We start from the raw sequence: 19367 nt of genomic DNA on the forward strand, positions 1-19367 counted from the left end.
TGATTACCACACCACTAATGACCTAGAAAGGTACAGGACACTGATCACCACACCACTAATGATCCAGAAAGGGACAGGACACTGATCACCACACCACTAACGATCCAGAAAGGTACAGGACACTGATCACCACACCACTAATGACCCAGAAAGGTGCAGGAAACTGATTACCACACTACACCACTAATTATCCAGAAAGGTACAGGACACTGATTACCACACCACTAATGATCCAGAAAGGTACAGGACACTGAGTACCACACCACTAATGATCCAGAAAGGTACAGGACACTGATCACCACACCACTAATGATCCAGAAAGGTACAGGACACTGATTACCACACCACTAATGATCCAGAAAGGTACAGGACACTGATCACCACACTACACCACTAATGATCCAGAAAGGTACAGGACACTGATCACCACACCACTAATGATCCAGAAAGGGACAGGACACTGATCACCACACCACTAATGATCCAGAAAGGTACAGGACACTGATTACCACACCACTAATGACCCAGAAAGGTACAGGACACTGATCACCACACCACTAATGATCCAGAAAGGTACAGGACACTGATCACCACACCACTAATGATCCAGGAAGGTACAGGACACTGATCACCACACTACACCACTAATGATCCAGGAAGGTACAGGACACTGATTACCACACTACACCACTAATGATCCAGGAAGGTACAGGACACTGATCACCACACTACACCACTAATGATCCAGAAAGGTACAGGACACTGATCACCACACTACACCACTAATGATCCAGAAAGGTACAGGACACTGATTACCACACTACTAATGATCCAGAAAGGTACAGGACACTGATTACCACACTACTAATGATCCAGAAAGGTACAGGACACTGATCACCACACCACTAATGATCCAGAAAGGTACAGGACACTGATTACCACACTACACCACTAATGACCTAGAAAGGTACAGGACACTGATCACCACACCACTAATGATCCAGAAAGGTACAGGACACTGATCACCACACCACTAATGATCCAGAAAGGTACAGGACACTGATCACCACACCACTAATGATCCAGGAAGGTACAGGACACTGATCACCACACTACACCACTAATGATCCAGGAAGGTACAGGACACTGATCACCACACCACTAATGATCCAGAAAGGTACAGGACACTGAGTACCACACCACTAATGATCCAGAAAGGTACAGGACACTGAGTACCACACCACTAATGATCCAGAAAGGTACAGGACACTGATCACCACACCACTAATGATCCAGAAAGGTACAGGACACTGATCACCACACTACACCACTAATGATCCAGAAAGGTACAGGACACTGATCACCACACCACTAATGATCCAGAAAGGGACAGGACACTGATCACCACACCACTAATGATCCAGAAAGGTACAGGACACTGATTACCACACCACTAATGACCCAGAAAGGTACAGGACACTGATCACCACACCACTAATGATCCAGAAAGGTACAGGACACTGATCACCACACCACTAATGACACAGAAAGGGACAGGACACTGATCACCACACCACTAATGATCCAGAAAGGTACAGGACACTGATCACCACACCACTAATGACCCAGAAAGGTACAGGACACTGATCACCACACCACTAATGATCCAGGAAGGTACAGGACACTGATCACCACACCACTAATGATCCAGAAAGGTACAGGACACCGATTACCACACCACTAATGATCCAGAAAGGTACAGGACACTGATCACTACACCACTAATGATCCAGAAAGGTACAGGACACTGATCACCACACCACTAATGATCCAGAAAGGGACAGGACACTGATCACCACACCACTAATGATCCAGAAAGGGACAGGACACTGATTACCACACCACTAATGACCCAGAAAGGTACAGGACACTGATCACCACACCACTAATGATCCAGAAAGGGACAGGACACTGATTACCACACCACTAATGACCCAGAAAGGTACAGGACACTGATCACCACACCACTAATGACCTAGAAAGGTACAGGACACTGATCACCACACCACTAATGATCCAGAAAGGGACAGGACACTGATCACCACACCACTAATGACCCAGAAAGGTACAGGACACCGATTACCACACCACTAATGATCCAGAAAGGTACAGGACACTGATCACCACACTACACCACTAATGATCCAGAAAGGGACAGGACACTGATTACCACACCACTAATGACCCAGAAAGGTACAGGAAACTGATTACCACACTACACCACTAATGATCCAGAAAGGTACAGGACACTGATCACCACACCACTAACGATCCAGAAAGGTACAGGACACTGATCACCACACCACTAATGACCCAGAAAGGTACAGGACACTGATTACCACACCACTAATGATCCAGAAAGGGACAGGACACTGATCACCACACCACTAATGATCCAGAAAGGTACAGGACACTGATTACCACACCACTAATGACCCAGAAAGGGACAGGACACTGATCACCACACCACTAACGATCCAGAAAGGGACAGGAAACTGATTACCACACTACACCACTAATGATCCAGAAAGGTACAGGACACTGATCACCACACCACTAATGATCCAGAAAGGGACAGGACACTGATCACCACACCACTAACGATCCAGAAAGGGACAGGAAACTGATTACCACACCACTAATGACCTAGAAAGGTACAGGACACTGATCACCACACCACTAATGATCCAGAAAGGGACAGGACACTGATCACCACACCACTAACGATCCAGAAAGGTACAGGACACTGATCACCACACCACTAATGACCCAGAAAGGTGCAGGAAACTGATTACCACACTACACCACTAATTATCCAGAAAGGTACAGGACACTGATCACCACACCACTAATGATCCAGAAAGGTACAGGACACTGATCACCACACCACTAATGATCCAGAAAGGTACAGGACACTGATCACCACACCACTAATGATCCAGAAAGGTACAGGACACTGATCACCACACCACTAATGATCCAGAAAGGTACAGGACACTGATCACCACACCACTAATGATCCAGGAAGGTACAGGACACTGATCACCACACTACACCACTAATGATCCAGGAAGGTACAGGACACTGATCACCACACCACTAATGATCCAGAAAGGTACAGGACACTGAGTACCACACCACTAATGATCCAGAAAGGTACAGGACACTGAGTACCACACCACTAATGATCCAGAAAGGTACAGGACACTGATCACCACACCACTAATGATCCAGAAAGGTACAGGACACTGATCACCACACTACACCACTAATGATCCAGAAAGGTACAGGACACTGATCACCACACCACTAATGATCCAGAAAGGGACAGGACACTGATCACCACACCACTAATGATCCAGAAAGGTACAGGACACTGATTACCACACCACTAATGACCCAGAAAGGTACAGGACACTGATCACCACACCACTAATGATCCAGAAAGGTACAGGACACTGATCACCACACCACTAATGACACAGAAAGGGACAGGACACTGATCACCACACCACTAATGATCCAGAAAGGTACAGGACACTGATCACCACACCACTAATGACCCAGAAAGGTACAGGACACTGATCACCACACCACTAATGATCCAGGAAGGTACAGGACACTGATCACCACACCACTAATGATCCAGAAAGGTACAGGACACCGATTACCACACCACTAATGATCCAGAAAGGTACAGGACACTGATCACTACACCACTAATGATCCAGAAAGGTACAGGACACTGATCACCACACCACTAATGATCCAGAAAGGGACAGGACACTGATCACCACACCACTAATGATCCAGAAAGGGACAGGACACTGATTACCACACCACTAATGACCCAGAAAGGTACAGGACACTGATCACCACACCACTAATGATCCAGAAAGGGACAGGACACTGATTACCACACCACTAATGACCCAGAAAGGTACAGGACACTGATCACCACACCACTAATGACCTAGAAAGGTACAGGACACTGATCACCACACCACTAATGATCCAGAAAGGGACAGGACACTGATCACCACACCACTAATGACCCAGAAAGGTACAGGACACCGATTACCACACCACTAATGATCCAGAAAGGTACAGGACACTGATCACCACACTACACCACTAATGATCCAGAAAGGGACAGGACACTGATTACCACACCACTAATGACCCAGAAAGGTACAGGAAACTGATTACCACACTACACCACTAATGATCCAGAAAGGTACAGGACACTGATCACCACACCACTAACGATCCAGAAAGGTACAGGACACTGATCACCACACCACTAATGACCCAGAAAGGTACAGGACACTGATTACCACACCACTAATGATCCAGAAAGGGACAGGACACTGATCACCACACCACTAATGATCCAGAAAGGTACAGGACACTGATTACCACACCACTAATGACCCAGAAAGGGACAGGACACTGATCACCACACCACTAACGATCCAGAAAGGGACAGGAAACTGATTACCACACTACACCACTAATGATCCAGAAAGGTACAGGACACTGATCACCACACCACTAATGATCCAGAAAGGGACAGGACACTGATCACCACACCACTAACGATCCAGAAAGGGACAGGAAACTGATTACCACACCACTAATGACCTAGAAAGGTACAGGACACTGATCACCACACCACTAATGATCCAGAAAGGGACAGGACACTGATCACCACACCACTAACGATCCAGAAAGGTACAGGACACTGATCACCACACCACTAATGACCCAGAAAGGTGCAGGAAACTGATTACCACACTACACCACTAATTATCCAGAAAGGTACAGGACACTGATTACCACACCACTAATGATCCAGAAAGGTACAGGACACTGAGTACCACACCACTAATGATCCAGAAAGGTACAGGACACTGATCACCACACCACTAATGATCCAGAAAGGTACAGGACACTGATTACCACACCACTAATGATCCAGAAAGGTACAGGACACTGATCACCACACTACACCACTAATGATCCAGAAAGGGACAGGACACTGATCACCACACTACACCACTAATGACCCAGAAAGGTACAGGACACTGATCACCACACTACACCACTAATGATCCAGAAAGGTACAGGACACTGATTACCACACCACTAATGATCCAGAAAGGTACAGGACACTGATTACCACACCACTAATGATCCAGAAAGGTACAGGACACTGATTACCACACCACTAATGACCCAGAAAGGTACAGGACACTGATTACCACACTACACCACTAATGATCCAGAAAGGTACAGGACACTGATTACCACACTACACCACTAATGATCCAGAAAGGTACAGGACACTGATCACCACACCACTAATGATCCAGAAAGGTACAGGACACTGATTACCACACCACGAATGACCCAGAAAGGTACAGGACACTGATTACCACACCACTAATGATCCAGAAAGGTACAGGACACTGATCACCACACCACTAATGATCTAGAAAGGTACAGGACACTGATTACCACACCACTAATGACCCAGAAAGGTACAGGACACTGATCACCACACCACTAATGATCCAGAAAGGTACAGGACACTGATCACCACACCACTAATGACACAGAAAGGGACAGGACACTGATCACCACACCACTAATGATCCAGAAAGGTACAGGACACTGATCACCACACCACTAATGACCCAGAAAGGTACAGGACACTGATCACCACACCACTAATGATCCAGGAAGGTACAGGACACTGATCACCACACCACTAATGATCCAGAAAGGTACAGGACACCGATTACCACACCACTAATGATCCAGAAAGGTACAGGACACTGATCACTACACCACTAATGATCCAGAAAGGTACAGGACACTGATCACCACACCACTAATGATCCAGAAAGGGACAGGACACTGATCACCACACCACTAATGATCCAGAAAGGGACAGGACACTGATTACCACACCACTAATGACCCAGAAAGGTACAGGACACTGATCACCACACCACTAATGATCCAGAAAGGGACAGGACACTGATTACCACACCACTAATGACCCAGAAAGGTACAGGACACTGATCACCACACCACTAATGACCTAGAAAGGTACAGGACACTGATCACCACACCACTAATGATCCAGAAAGGGACAGGACACTGATCACCACACCACTAATGACCCAGAAAGGTACAGGACACCGATTACCACACCACTAATGATCCAGAAAGGTACAGGACACTGATCACCACACTACACCACTAATGATCCAGAAAGGGACAGGACACTGATTACCACACCACTAATGACCCAGAAAGGTACAGGAAACTGATTACCACACTACACCACTAATGATCCAGAAAGGTACAGGACACTGATCACCACACCACTAACGATCCAGAAAGGTACAGGACACTGATCACCACACCACTAATGACCCAGAAAGGTACAGGACACTGATTACCACACCACTAATGATCCAGAAAGGGACAGGACACTGATCACCACACCACTAATGATCCAGAAAGGTACAGGACACTGATTACCACACCACTAATGACCCAGAAAGGGACAGGACACTGATCACCACACCACTAACGATCCAGAAAGGGACAGGAAACTGATTACCACACTACACCACTAATGATCCAGAAAGGTACAGGACACTGATCACCACACCACTAATGATCCAGAAAGGGACAGGACACTGATCACCACACCACTAACGATCCAGAAAGGGACAGGAAACTGATTACCACACCACTAATGACCTAGAAAGGTACAGGACACTGATCACCACACCACTAATGATCCAGAAAGGGACAGGACACTGATCACCACACCACTAACGATCCAGAAAGGTACAGGACACTGATCACCACACCACTAATGACCCAGAAAGGTGCAGGAAACTGATTACCACACTACACCACTAATTATCCAGAAAGGTACAGGACACTGATCACCACACCACTAATGATCCAGAAAGGTACAGGACACTGATCACCACACCACTAATGATCCAGAAAGGTACAGGACACTGATCACCACACCACTAATGATCCAGAAAGGTACAGGACACTGATCACCACACCACTAATGATCCAGAAAGGTACAGGACACTGATCACCACACCACTAATGATCCAGGAAGGTACAGGACACTGATCACCACACTACACCACTAATGATCCAGGAAGGTACAGGACACTGATCACCACACCACTAATGATCCAGAAAGGTACAGGACACTGAGTACCACACCACTAATGATCCAGAAAGGTACAGGACACTGAGTACCACACCACTAATGATCCAGAAAGGTACAGGACACTGATCACCACACCACTAATGATCCAGAAAGGTACAGGACACTGATCACCACACTACACCACTAATGATCCAGAAAGGTACAGGACACTGATCACCACACCACTAATGATCCAGAAAGGGACAGGACACTGATCACCACACCACTAATGATCCAGAAAGGTACAGGACACTGATTACCACACCACTAATGACCCAGAAAGGTACAGGACACTGATCACCACACCACTAATGATCCAGAAAGGTACAGGACACTGATCACCACACCACTAATGACACAGAAAGGGACAGGACACTGATCACCACACCACTAATGATCCAGAAAGGTACAGGACACTGATCACCACACCACTAATGACCCAGAAAGGTACAGGACACTGATCACCACACCACTAATGATCCAGGAAGGTACAGGACACTGATCACCACACCACTAATGATCCAGAAAGGTACAGGACACCGATTACCACACCACTAATGATCCAGAAAGGTACAGGACACTGATCACTACACCACTAATGATCCAGAAAGGTACAGGACACTGATCACCACACCACTAATGATCCAGAAAGGGACAGGACACTGATCACCACACCACTAATGATCCAGAAAGGGACAGGACACTGATTACCACACCACTAATGACCCAGAAAGGTACAGGACACTGATCACCACACCACTAATGATCCAGAAAGGGACAGGACACTGATTACCACACCACTAATGACCCAGAAAGGTACAGGACACTGATCACCACACCACTAATGACCTAGAAAGGTACAGGACACTGATCACCACACCACTAATGATCCAGAAAGGGACAGGACACTGATCACCACACCACTAATGACCCAGAAAGGTACAGGACACCGATTACCACACCACTAATGATCCAGAAAGGTACAGGACACTGATCACCACACTACACCACTAATGATCCAGAAAGGGACAGGACACTGATTACCACACCACTAATGACCCAGAAAGGTACAGGAAACTGATTACCACACTACACCACTAATGATCCAGAAAGGTACAGGACACTGATCACCACACCACTAACGATCCAGAAAGGTACAGGACACTGATCACCACACCACTAATGACCCAGAAAGGTACAGGACACTGATTACCACACCACTAATGATCCAGAAAGGGACAGGACACTGATCACCACACCACTAATGATCCAGAAAGGTACAGGACACTGATTACCACACCACTAATGACCCAGAAAGGGACAGGACACTGATCACCACACCACTAACGATCCAGAAAGGGACAGGAAACTGATTACCACACTACACCACTAATGATCCAGAAAGGTACAGGACACTGATCACCACACCACTAATGATCCAGAAAGGGACAGGACACTGATCACCACACCACTAACGATCCAGAAAGGGACAGGAAACTGATTACCACACCACTAATGACCTAGAAAGGTACAGGACACTGATCACCACACCACTAATGATCCAGAAAGGGACAGGACACTGATCACCACACCACTAACGATCCAGAAAGGTACAGGACACTGATCACCACACCACTAATGACCCAGAAAGGTGCAGGAAACTGATTACCACACTACACCACTAATTATCCAGAAAGGTACAGGACACTGATTACCACACCACTAATGATCCAGAAAGGTACAGGACACTGAGTACCACACCACTAATGATCCAGAAAGGTACAGGACACTGATCACCACACCACTAATGATCCAGAAAGGTACAGGACACTGATTACCACACCACTAATGATCCAGAAAGGTACAGGACACTGATCACCACACTACACCACTAATGATCCAGAAAGGGACAGGACACTGATCACCACACTACACCACTAATGACCCAGAAAGGTACAGGACACTGATCACCACACTACACCACTAATGATCCAGAAAGGTACAGGACACTGATTACCACACCACTAATGATCCAGAAAGGTACAGGACACTGATTACCACACCACTAATGATCCAGAAAGGTACAGGACACTGATTACCACACCACTAATGACCCAGAAAGGTACAGGACACTGATTACCACACTACACCACTAATGATCCAGAAAGGTACAGGACACTGATTACCACACTACACCACTAATGATCCAGAAAGGTACAGGACACTGATCACCACACCACTAATGATCCAGAAAGGTACAGGACACTGATTACCACACCACGAATGACCCAGAAAGGTACAGGACACTGATTACCACACCACTAATGATCCAGAAAGGTACAGGACACTGATCACCACACCACTAATGATCTAGAAAGGTACAGGACACTGATCACCACACCACTAATGATCCAGAAAGGTACAGGACACTGATTACCACACCACGAATGACCCAGAAAGGTACAGGACACTGATTACCACACCACTAATGACCCAGAAAGGTACAGGACACTGATTACCACACCACTAATGACCCAGAAAGGTACAGGACACTGATTACCACACCACGAATGACCCAGAAAGGTACAGGACACTGATTACCACACCACTAATGACCCAGAAAGGTACAGGACACTGATTACCACACCACTAATGACCCAGAAAGGTACAGGACACTGATTACCACACTACACCACGAATGATCCAGAAAGGGACAGGACACTGATCACCACACCACTAATGACCCAGAAAGGTACAGGACACTGATTACCACACCACTAATGACCCAGAAAGGTACAGGACACTGATTACCACACTACACCACTAATGATCCAGAAAGGGACAGGACACTGATTACCACACCACTAATGATCCAGAAAGGTACAGGACACTGATCACCACACCACTAATGACCCAGAAAGGTACAGGACACTGATTACCACACCACTAATGATCCAGAAAGGGACAGGACACTGATCACCACACTACACCACTAATGATCCAGAAAGGTACAGGACACTGATTACCACACCACTAATGATCCAGAAAGGGACAGGACACTGATCACCACACTACACCACTAATGATCCAGAAAGGGACAGGACACTGATTACCACACCACTAATGATCCAGAAAGGTACAGGACACTGATCACCACACCACTAATGATCCAGAAAGGTACAGGACACTGATTACCACACCACTAATGATCCAGAAAGGTTCAGGACACTGATTACCACACCACTAATGATCCAGAAAGGTACAGGACACTGATTACCACACCACTAATGATCCAGAAAGGTACAGGACACTGATCACCACACCACTAATGATCCAGAAAGGTACAGGACACTGATTACCACACCACTAATGATCCAGAAAGGGACAGGACACTGATTACCACACCACTAATGATCCAGAAAGGTACAGGACACTGATCACCACACCACTAATGATCCAGAAAGGTACAGGACACTGATTACCACACCACTAATGATCCAGAAAGGTACAGGACACTGATCACCACACCACTAATGATCCAGAAAGGTACAGGACACTGATTACCACACCACTAATGACCCAGAAAGGTACAGGACACTGATCACCACACCACTAATGATCCAGAAAGGTACAGGACACTGATTACCACACCACTAATGATCCAGAAAGGGACAGGACACTGATCACCACACCACTAATGATCCAGAAAGGTACAGGAAACTGATTACCACACTACACCACTAATGATCCAGAAAGGTACAGGACACTGAGTACCACACCACTAATGATCCAGAAAGGTACAGGACACTGATTACCACACTACACCACTAATGACCCAGAAAGGGACAGGACACTGATCACCACACTACACCACTAATGATCCAGAAAGGTACAGGACACTGATTACCACACTACACCACTAATGACCCAGAAAGGTACAGGACACTGATCACCACACCACTAATGATCCAGAAAGGGACAGGACACTGATCACCACACCACTAATGATCCAGAAAGGTACAGGACACTGATCACCACACTACACCACTAATGATCCAGAAAGGGACAGGACACTGATTACCACACCACTAATGATCCAGAAAGGTACAGGACACTGATTACCACACCACTAATGATCCAGAAAGGTACAGGACACTGATCACCACACTACACCACTAATGATCCAGAAAGGGACAGGACACTGATCACCACACTACACCACTAATGATCCAGAAAGGTACAGGACACTGATCACCACACTACACCACTAATGATCCAGAAAGGGACAGGACACTGATCACCACACTACACCACTAATGATCCAGAAAGGTACAGGACACTGATTACCACACCACTAATGATCCAGAAAGGGACAGGACACTGATCACCACACTACACCACTAATGATCCAGAAAGGTACAGGACACTGATTACCACACCACTAATGATCCAGAAAGGTACAGGACACTGATTACCACACCACTAATGACCCAGAAAGGGACAGGACACTGATTACCACACGACTAATGATCCAGAAAGGGACAGGACACTGATCACCACACTACACCACTAATGATCCAGAAAGGGACAGGACACTGATTACCACACCACTAATGACCCAGAAAGGTACAGGACACTGATCACCACACCACTAATGATCCAGAAAGGTACAGGACACTGATTACCACACTACACCACTAATGATCCAGAAAGGTACAGGACACTGATCACCACACCACTAATGATCCAGAAAGGGACAGGACACTGATCACCACACCACTAACGATCCAGAAAGGGACAGGAAACTGATTACCACACCACTAATGACCTAGAAAGGTACAGGACACTGATCACCACACCACTAATGATCCAGAAAGGGACAGGACACTGATCACCACACCACTAACGATCCAGAAAGGTACAGGACACTGATCACCACACCACTAATGACCCAGAAAGGTGCAGGAAACTGATTACCACACTACACCACTAATTATCCAGAAAGGTACAGGACACTGATTACCACACCACTAATGATCCAGAAAGGTACAGGACACTGAGTACCACACCACTAATGATCCAGAAAGGTACAGGACACTGATCACCACACCACTAATGATCCAGAAAGGTACAGGACACTGATTACCACACCACTAATGATCCAGAAAGGTACAGGACACTGATCACCACACTACACCACTAATGATCCAGAAAGGGACAGGACACTGATCACCACACTACACCACTAATGACCCAGAAAGGTACAGGACACTGATCACCACACTACACCACTAATGATCCAGAAAGGTACAGGACACTGATTACCACACCACTAATGATCCAGAAAGGTACAGGACACTGATTACCACACCACTAATGATCCAGAAAGGTACAGGACACTGATTACCACACCACTAATGACCCAGAAAGGTACAGGACACTGATTACCACACTACACCACTAATGATCCAGAAAGGTACAGGACACTGATTACCACACTACACCACTAATGATCCAGAAAGGTACAGGACACTGATCACCACACCACTAATGATCCAGAAAGGTACAGGACACTGATTACCACACCACGAATGACCCAGAAAGGTACAGGACACTGATTACCACACCACTAATGATCCAGAAAGGTACAGGACACTGATCACCACACCACTAATGATCTAGAAAGGTACAGGACACTGATCACCACACCACTAATGATCCAGAAAGGTACAGGACACTGATTACCACACCACGAATGACCCAGAAAGGTACAGGACACTGATTACCACACCACTAATGACCCAGAAAGGTACAGGACACTGATTACCACACCACTAATGACCCAGAAAGGTACAGGACACTGATTACCACACCACGAATGACCCAGAAAGGTACAGGACACTGATTACCACACCACTAATGACCCAGAAAGGTACAGGACACTGATTACCACACCACTAATGACCCAGAAAGGTACAGGACACTGATTACCACACTACACCACGAATGATCCAGAAAGGGACAGGACACTGATCACTTCACCACTAATGACCCAGAAAGGTACAGGACACTGATTACCACACCACTAATGACCCAGAAAGGTACAGGACACTGATTACCACACTACACCACTAATGATCCAGAAAGGGACAGGACACTGATTACCACACCACTAATGATCCAGAAAGGTACAGGACACTGATCACCACACCACTAATGACCCAGAAAGGTACAGGACACTGATTACCACACCACTAATGATCCAGAAAGGGACAGGACACTGATCACCACACTACACCACTAATGATCCAGAAAGGTACAGGACACTGATTACCACACCACTAATGATCCAGAAAGGGACAGGACACTGATCACCACACTACACCACTAATGATCCAGAAAGGGACAGGACACTGATTACCACACCACTAATGATCCAGAAAGGTACAGGACACTGATCACCACACCACTAATGATCCAGAAAGGTACAGGACACTGATTACCACACCACTAATGATCCAGAAAGGTTCAGGACACTGATTACCACACCACTAATGATCCAGAAAGGTACAGGACACTGATTACCACACCACTAATGATCCAGAAAGGTACAGGACACTGATCACCACACCACTAATGATCCAGAAAGGTACAGGACACTGATTACCACACCACTAATGATCCAGAAAGGGACAGGACACTGATTACCACACCACTAATGATCCAGAAAGGTACAGGACACTGATCACCACACCACTAATGATCCAGAAAGGTACAGGACACTGATTACCACACCACTAATGATCCAGAAAGGTACAGGACACTGATCACCACACCACTAATGATCCAGAAAGGTACAGGACACTGATTACCACACCACTAATGACCCAGAAAGGTACAGGACACTGATCACCACACCACTAATGATCCAGAAAGGTACAGGACACTGATTACCACACCACTAATGATCCAGAAAGGGACAGGACACTGATCACCACACCACTAATGATCCAGAAAGGTACAGGAAACTGATTACCACACTACACCACTAATGATCCAGAAAGGTACAGGACACTGAGTACCACACCACTAATGATCCAGAAAGGTACAGGACACTGATTACCACACTACACCACTAATGACCCAGAAAGGGACAGGACACTGATCACCACACTACACCACTAATGATCCAGAAAGGTACAGGACACTGATTACCACACTACACCACTAATGACCCAGAAAGGTACAGGACACTGATCACCACACCACTAATGATCCAGAAAGGGACAGGACACTGATCACCACACCACTAATGATCCAGAAAGGTACAGGACACTGATCACCACACTACACCACTAATGATCCAGAAAGGGACAGGACACTGATTACCACACCACTAATGATCCAGAAAGGTACAGGACACTGATTACCACACCACTAATGATCCAGAAAGGTACAGGACACTGATCACCACACTACACCACTAATGATCCAGAAAGGGACAGGACACTGATCACCACACTACACCACTAATGATCCAGAAAGGTACAGGACACTGATCACCACACTACACCACTAATGATCCAGAAAGGGACAGGACACTGATCACCACACTACACCACTAATGATCCAGAAAGGTACAGGACACTGATTACCACACCACTAATGATCCAGAAAGGGACAGGACACTGATCACCACACTACACCACTAATGATCCAGAAAGGTACAGGACACTGATTACCACACCACTAATGATCCAGAAAGGTACAGGACACTGATTACCACACCACTAATGACCCAGAAAGGGACAGGACACTGATTACCACACGACTAATGATCCAGAAAGGGACAGGACACTGATCACCACACTACACCACTAATGATCCAGAAAGGGACAGGACACTGATTACCACACCACTAATGACCCAGAAAGGTACAGGACACTGATCACCACACCACTAATGATCCAGAAAGGTACAGGACACTGATTACCACACCACTAATGATCCAGAAAGGTACAGGACACTGATCACCACACCACTAATGATCCAGAAAGGTACAGGACACTGATTACCACACCACTAATGATCCAGAAAGGTACAGGACACTGATTACCACACCACTAATGATCCAGAAAGGTACAGGACACTGATCACCACACCACTAATGATCCAGAAAGGTACAGGACACTGATTACCACACCACTAATGATCCAGAAAGGTACAGGACACTGATCACCACACCACTAATGATCCAGAAAGGGACAGGACACTGATTACCACACCACTAATGATCCAGAAAGGTACAGGACACTGATCACCACACCACTAATGACCCAGAAAGGTACAGGACACTGATTACCACACCACTAATGATCCATGACGACACTATATCTCTACTGTTAACGTTGGTGGATTGGAGACTCGTTGGGCGTTGTAGTCATCTTCAGAGACTGACTGATCTACAAATCACCTTGCGTCATAAATACTCATTATTTGTAGATCAGTCAGTCACAATTTACCCATGATGCATCAGGGTTTTAATGCTCTCCGACACGGCCATTCTCTTTCCTATCTCTTCCTCCTTTCACTCTCTTGCTCTCTCTTTCTCACCCCATCCTCGCTTTCCTCTTTCTCACCCCATCCTCTCTCTCCTCTCTTCTTTCTCACCCCACCCTCTCTCTCCTCTCTTCTTTCTCACCCCACCCTCTCTCTCCTCTCTCTTCTTTCTCACCCCACCCTCTCTCTCCTCTCTCTTCTTTCTCACCCCACCCTCTCTCTTCTTTCTCACCCCACCCTCTCTCTCCTCTCTCTTCTTTCTCACCCCACCCTCTCTCTCCTCTCTTCTTTCTCACCCCACCCTCTCTCTCCTCTCTCTTCTTTCTCACCCCACCCTCTCTCTCCTCTCTCTTCTTTCTCACCCCACCCTCTCTCTCCTCTCTCTTCTTTCTCACCCCACCCTCTCTCCTCTCTCTTCTTTCTCACCCCATCCTCTCTCTCCTCTCTCTCTTTCTCACCCCACCCTCTCTCCTCTCTCTTCTTTCTCACCCCACCCTCTCTCTCCTCTCTCTTCTTTCTCACCCCACCCTCTCTCCTCTCTCTTCTTTCTCACCCCACCCTCTCTCTCCTCTCTCTTCTTTCTCACCCCACCCTCTCTCTCCTCTCTTCTTTCTCACCCCACCCTCTCTCTCCTCTCTTCTTTCTCACCCCACCCTCTCTCTCCTCTCTCTTCTTTCTCACCCCACCCTCTCTCTCCTCTCTCTTCTTTCTCACCCCACCCTCTCTCTCCTCTCTTCTTTCTCACCCCACCCTCTCTCTCCTCTCTTCTTTCTCACCCCACCCTCTCTCTCCTCTCTTCTTTCTCACCCCACCCTCTCTCTCCTCTCTCTTCTTTCTCACCCCACCCTCTCTCTCCTCTCTCTTCTTTCTCACCCCACCCTCTCTCTCCTCTCTCTTCTTTCTCACCCCACCCTCTCTCTCCTCTCTCTTCTTTCTCACCCCACCCTCTCTCCTCTCTCTTCTTTCTCACCCCACCCTCTCTCTCCTCTCTCTTCTTTCTCACCCCACCCTCTCTCCTCTCTCTTCTTTCTCACCCCACCCTCTCTCTCCTCTCTCTTCTTTCTCACCCCATCCTCTCTCTCCTCTCTCTTCTTTCTCACCCCATCCTCTCTCTCCTCTCTCTTCTTTCTCACCCCATCCTCTCTCTCCTCTCTTCTTTCTCACCCCACCCTCTCTCTCCTCTCTCTTCTTTCTCACCCCACCCTCTCTCTCCTCTCTCTTCTTTCTCACCCCACCCTCTCTCCTCTCTCTTCTTTCTCACCCCACCCTCTCTCTCCTCTCTCTTCTTTCTCACCCCACCCTCTCTCTCCTCTCTTCTTTCTCACCCCACCCTCTCTCTCCTCTCTCTTCTTTCTCACCCCATCCTCTCTCTCCTCTCTCTTCTTTCTCACCCCACCCTCTCTCTCCTCTCTCTTCTTTCTCACCCCATCCTCTCTCTCCTCTCTCTCTTTCTCACCCCACCCTCTCTCTCCTCTCTCTTCTTTCTCACCCCACCCTCTCTCTCCTCTCTCTTCTTTCTCACCCCACCCTCTCTCCTCTCTCTTCTTTCTCACCCCATCCTCTCTCCTCTCTCTTCTTTCTCACCCCACCCTCTCTCTCCTCTCTCTTCTTTCTCACCCCACCCTCTCTCTCCTCTCTCTTCTTTCTCACCCCACCCTCTCTCCTCTCCTTTCTCACCCCTTCCTCTCTCTCCTCTTCTTTCTCACCCCACCCTCTCTCTCCTCTCTCTTCTTTCTCACCCCACCCTCTCTCTCCTCTCTCTTCTTTCTCACCCCACCCTCTCTCTCCTCTCTCTTCTTTCTCACCCCACCCTCTCTCCTCTCTCTTCTTTCTCACCCCATCCTCTCTCTCCTCTCCTTTCTCACCCCACCCTCTCTCTCCTCTCTCTTCTTTCTCACCCCACCCTCTCTCTCCTCTTTCTTCTTTCTCACCCCACCCTCTCTCTCCTCTCCTTTCTCACCCCACCCTCTCTCTCCTCTCTCTTCTTTCTCACCCCACCCTCTCTCTCCTCTCTTCTTTCTCACCCCATCCTCTCTCTCCTCTCCTTTCTCACCCCACCCTCTCTCTCCTCTCTCTTCTTTCTCACCCCACCCTCTCTCTCCTCTCTTCTTTCTCACCCCACCCTCTCTCTCCTCTCTCTTCTTTCTCACCCCACCCTCTCTCTCCTCTTTCTTCTTTCTCACCCCACCCTCTCTCTTCTTTCTCACCCCATCCTCTCTCTCCTCTCTCTCTTTCTCACCCCACCCTCTCTCTCCTCTCTCTCTTTCTCACCCCACCCTCTCTCTCCTCTCTTCTTTCTCACCCCAACCTCTCTCTCCTCTCTCTTCTTTCTCACCCCTCTCTTTCTAGCTGACCTGTGCCAGCCCCAGCAGCAGAAGTCTAGTCTGAATGAGAAGCCTGTCAACGCAGCAGAGCCCCAGAGACCCAAGAGCCTACAGCTGTCTCTCACCCTGCAGGTATGACCCTTGACCTCTAGCCAGGAGTTTACGTTGGTGTTCCTGGCTGACTGCATTGCATCAACATGACTGTGTGCGATCTGATTGTGTGGCCCAGTTGGTAGAGCGTGGTACTTGCAACGTCAAGGATCGTGGGTTCGATTCCTGCTAGGGACAACCCTACGAAAAACCATTTTTCCACACGTTGTTACATTACAGCCTTATTCTAAAAGTTATTTAATAAATGTTTTTAAGGTATATAAGGTATTTCTGTTTTTTATTTTGAATATATTTGTAAACATTCCTGAACTGTTTGTCTTTGTCGTTATGAGGTATTGTGTGTAGATTGATGAGGGGAAACGATTGAATTCATTTTAGAATAAGGCTGTAACGTAACAAAATGTGGAAAAAGTCAAGGGGTCTGAATTCTTTCTGAATGCCGTGCATGTTATGATGTGGTTAGCTGGTATGTTATGCTGTATGTTATGCTGTGGTTAGCTGGTATGTTATGATGTGGTTAGCTGGTATGTTATGATGTGGTTAGCTGGTATGTTATGCTGTATGTTAAGATGTGGTTATCTGGTATGTTATGATGTGGTTAGCTGGTATGTTATGATGTGGTTAGCTGGTATGTTATGATGTGGTTAGCTGGTATGTTATGATGTGGTTAGCTGGTATGTTATGATGTGGTTAGCTGGTATGTTATGATGTGGTTAGCTGGTATGTTATGATGTGGTTAGCTGGTATGTTATGCTGTATGTTAAGATGTGGTTATCTGGTATGTTATGATGTGGTTAGCTGGTATGTTATGATGTGGTTAGCTGGTATGTTATGCTGTATGTTATCATGTGGTTAGCTGGTATGTTATGATGTGGTTAGCTGGTATGTTATGCTGTATGTTATCATGTGGTTAGCTGGTATGTTATGATGTGGTTAGCTGGTATGTTATGCTGTATGTTATCATGTGGTTAGCTGGTATGTTATGATGTGGTTAGCTGGTATGTTAAGATGTGGTTAGCTGGTATGTTATGATGTGGTTAGCTGGTATGTTAAGA

At 46.9% G+C, this 19367-nt stretch overlaps 1 protein-coding gene across 6 annotated transcripts in view; it reads left to right on the forward strand.

Moving 5' to 3' along the window:
- LOC110512416 (mitochondrial dynamics protein MID51-like) overlaps positions 1-19367 on the forward strand; it is a 42680-nt gene that overhangs the window by 10721 nt on the left and 12592 nt on the right. For all 6 annotated transcript variants that reach the window (XM_036972503.1, XM_036972502.1, XM_036972504.1 and 3 more), the window contains exon 4: positions 18227-18333. In XM_036972503.1, the coding sequence (XP_036828398.1) occupies positions 18227-18333 (107 nt within the window). The remainder of the gene's footprint in view (positions 1-18226; positions 18334-19367) is intronic.

Source organism: Oncorhynchus mykiss, unplaced genomic scaffold (assembly GCF_013265735.2).
Source record: "Oncorhynchus mykiss isolate Arlee unplaced genomic scaffold, USDA_OmykA_1.1 un_scaffold_169, whole genome shotgun sequence".
Classification (NCBI taxonomy): Eukaryota; Metazoa; Chordata; class Actinopteri; order Salmoniformes; family Salmonidae; genus Oncorhynchus; species Oncorhynchus mykiss.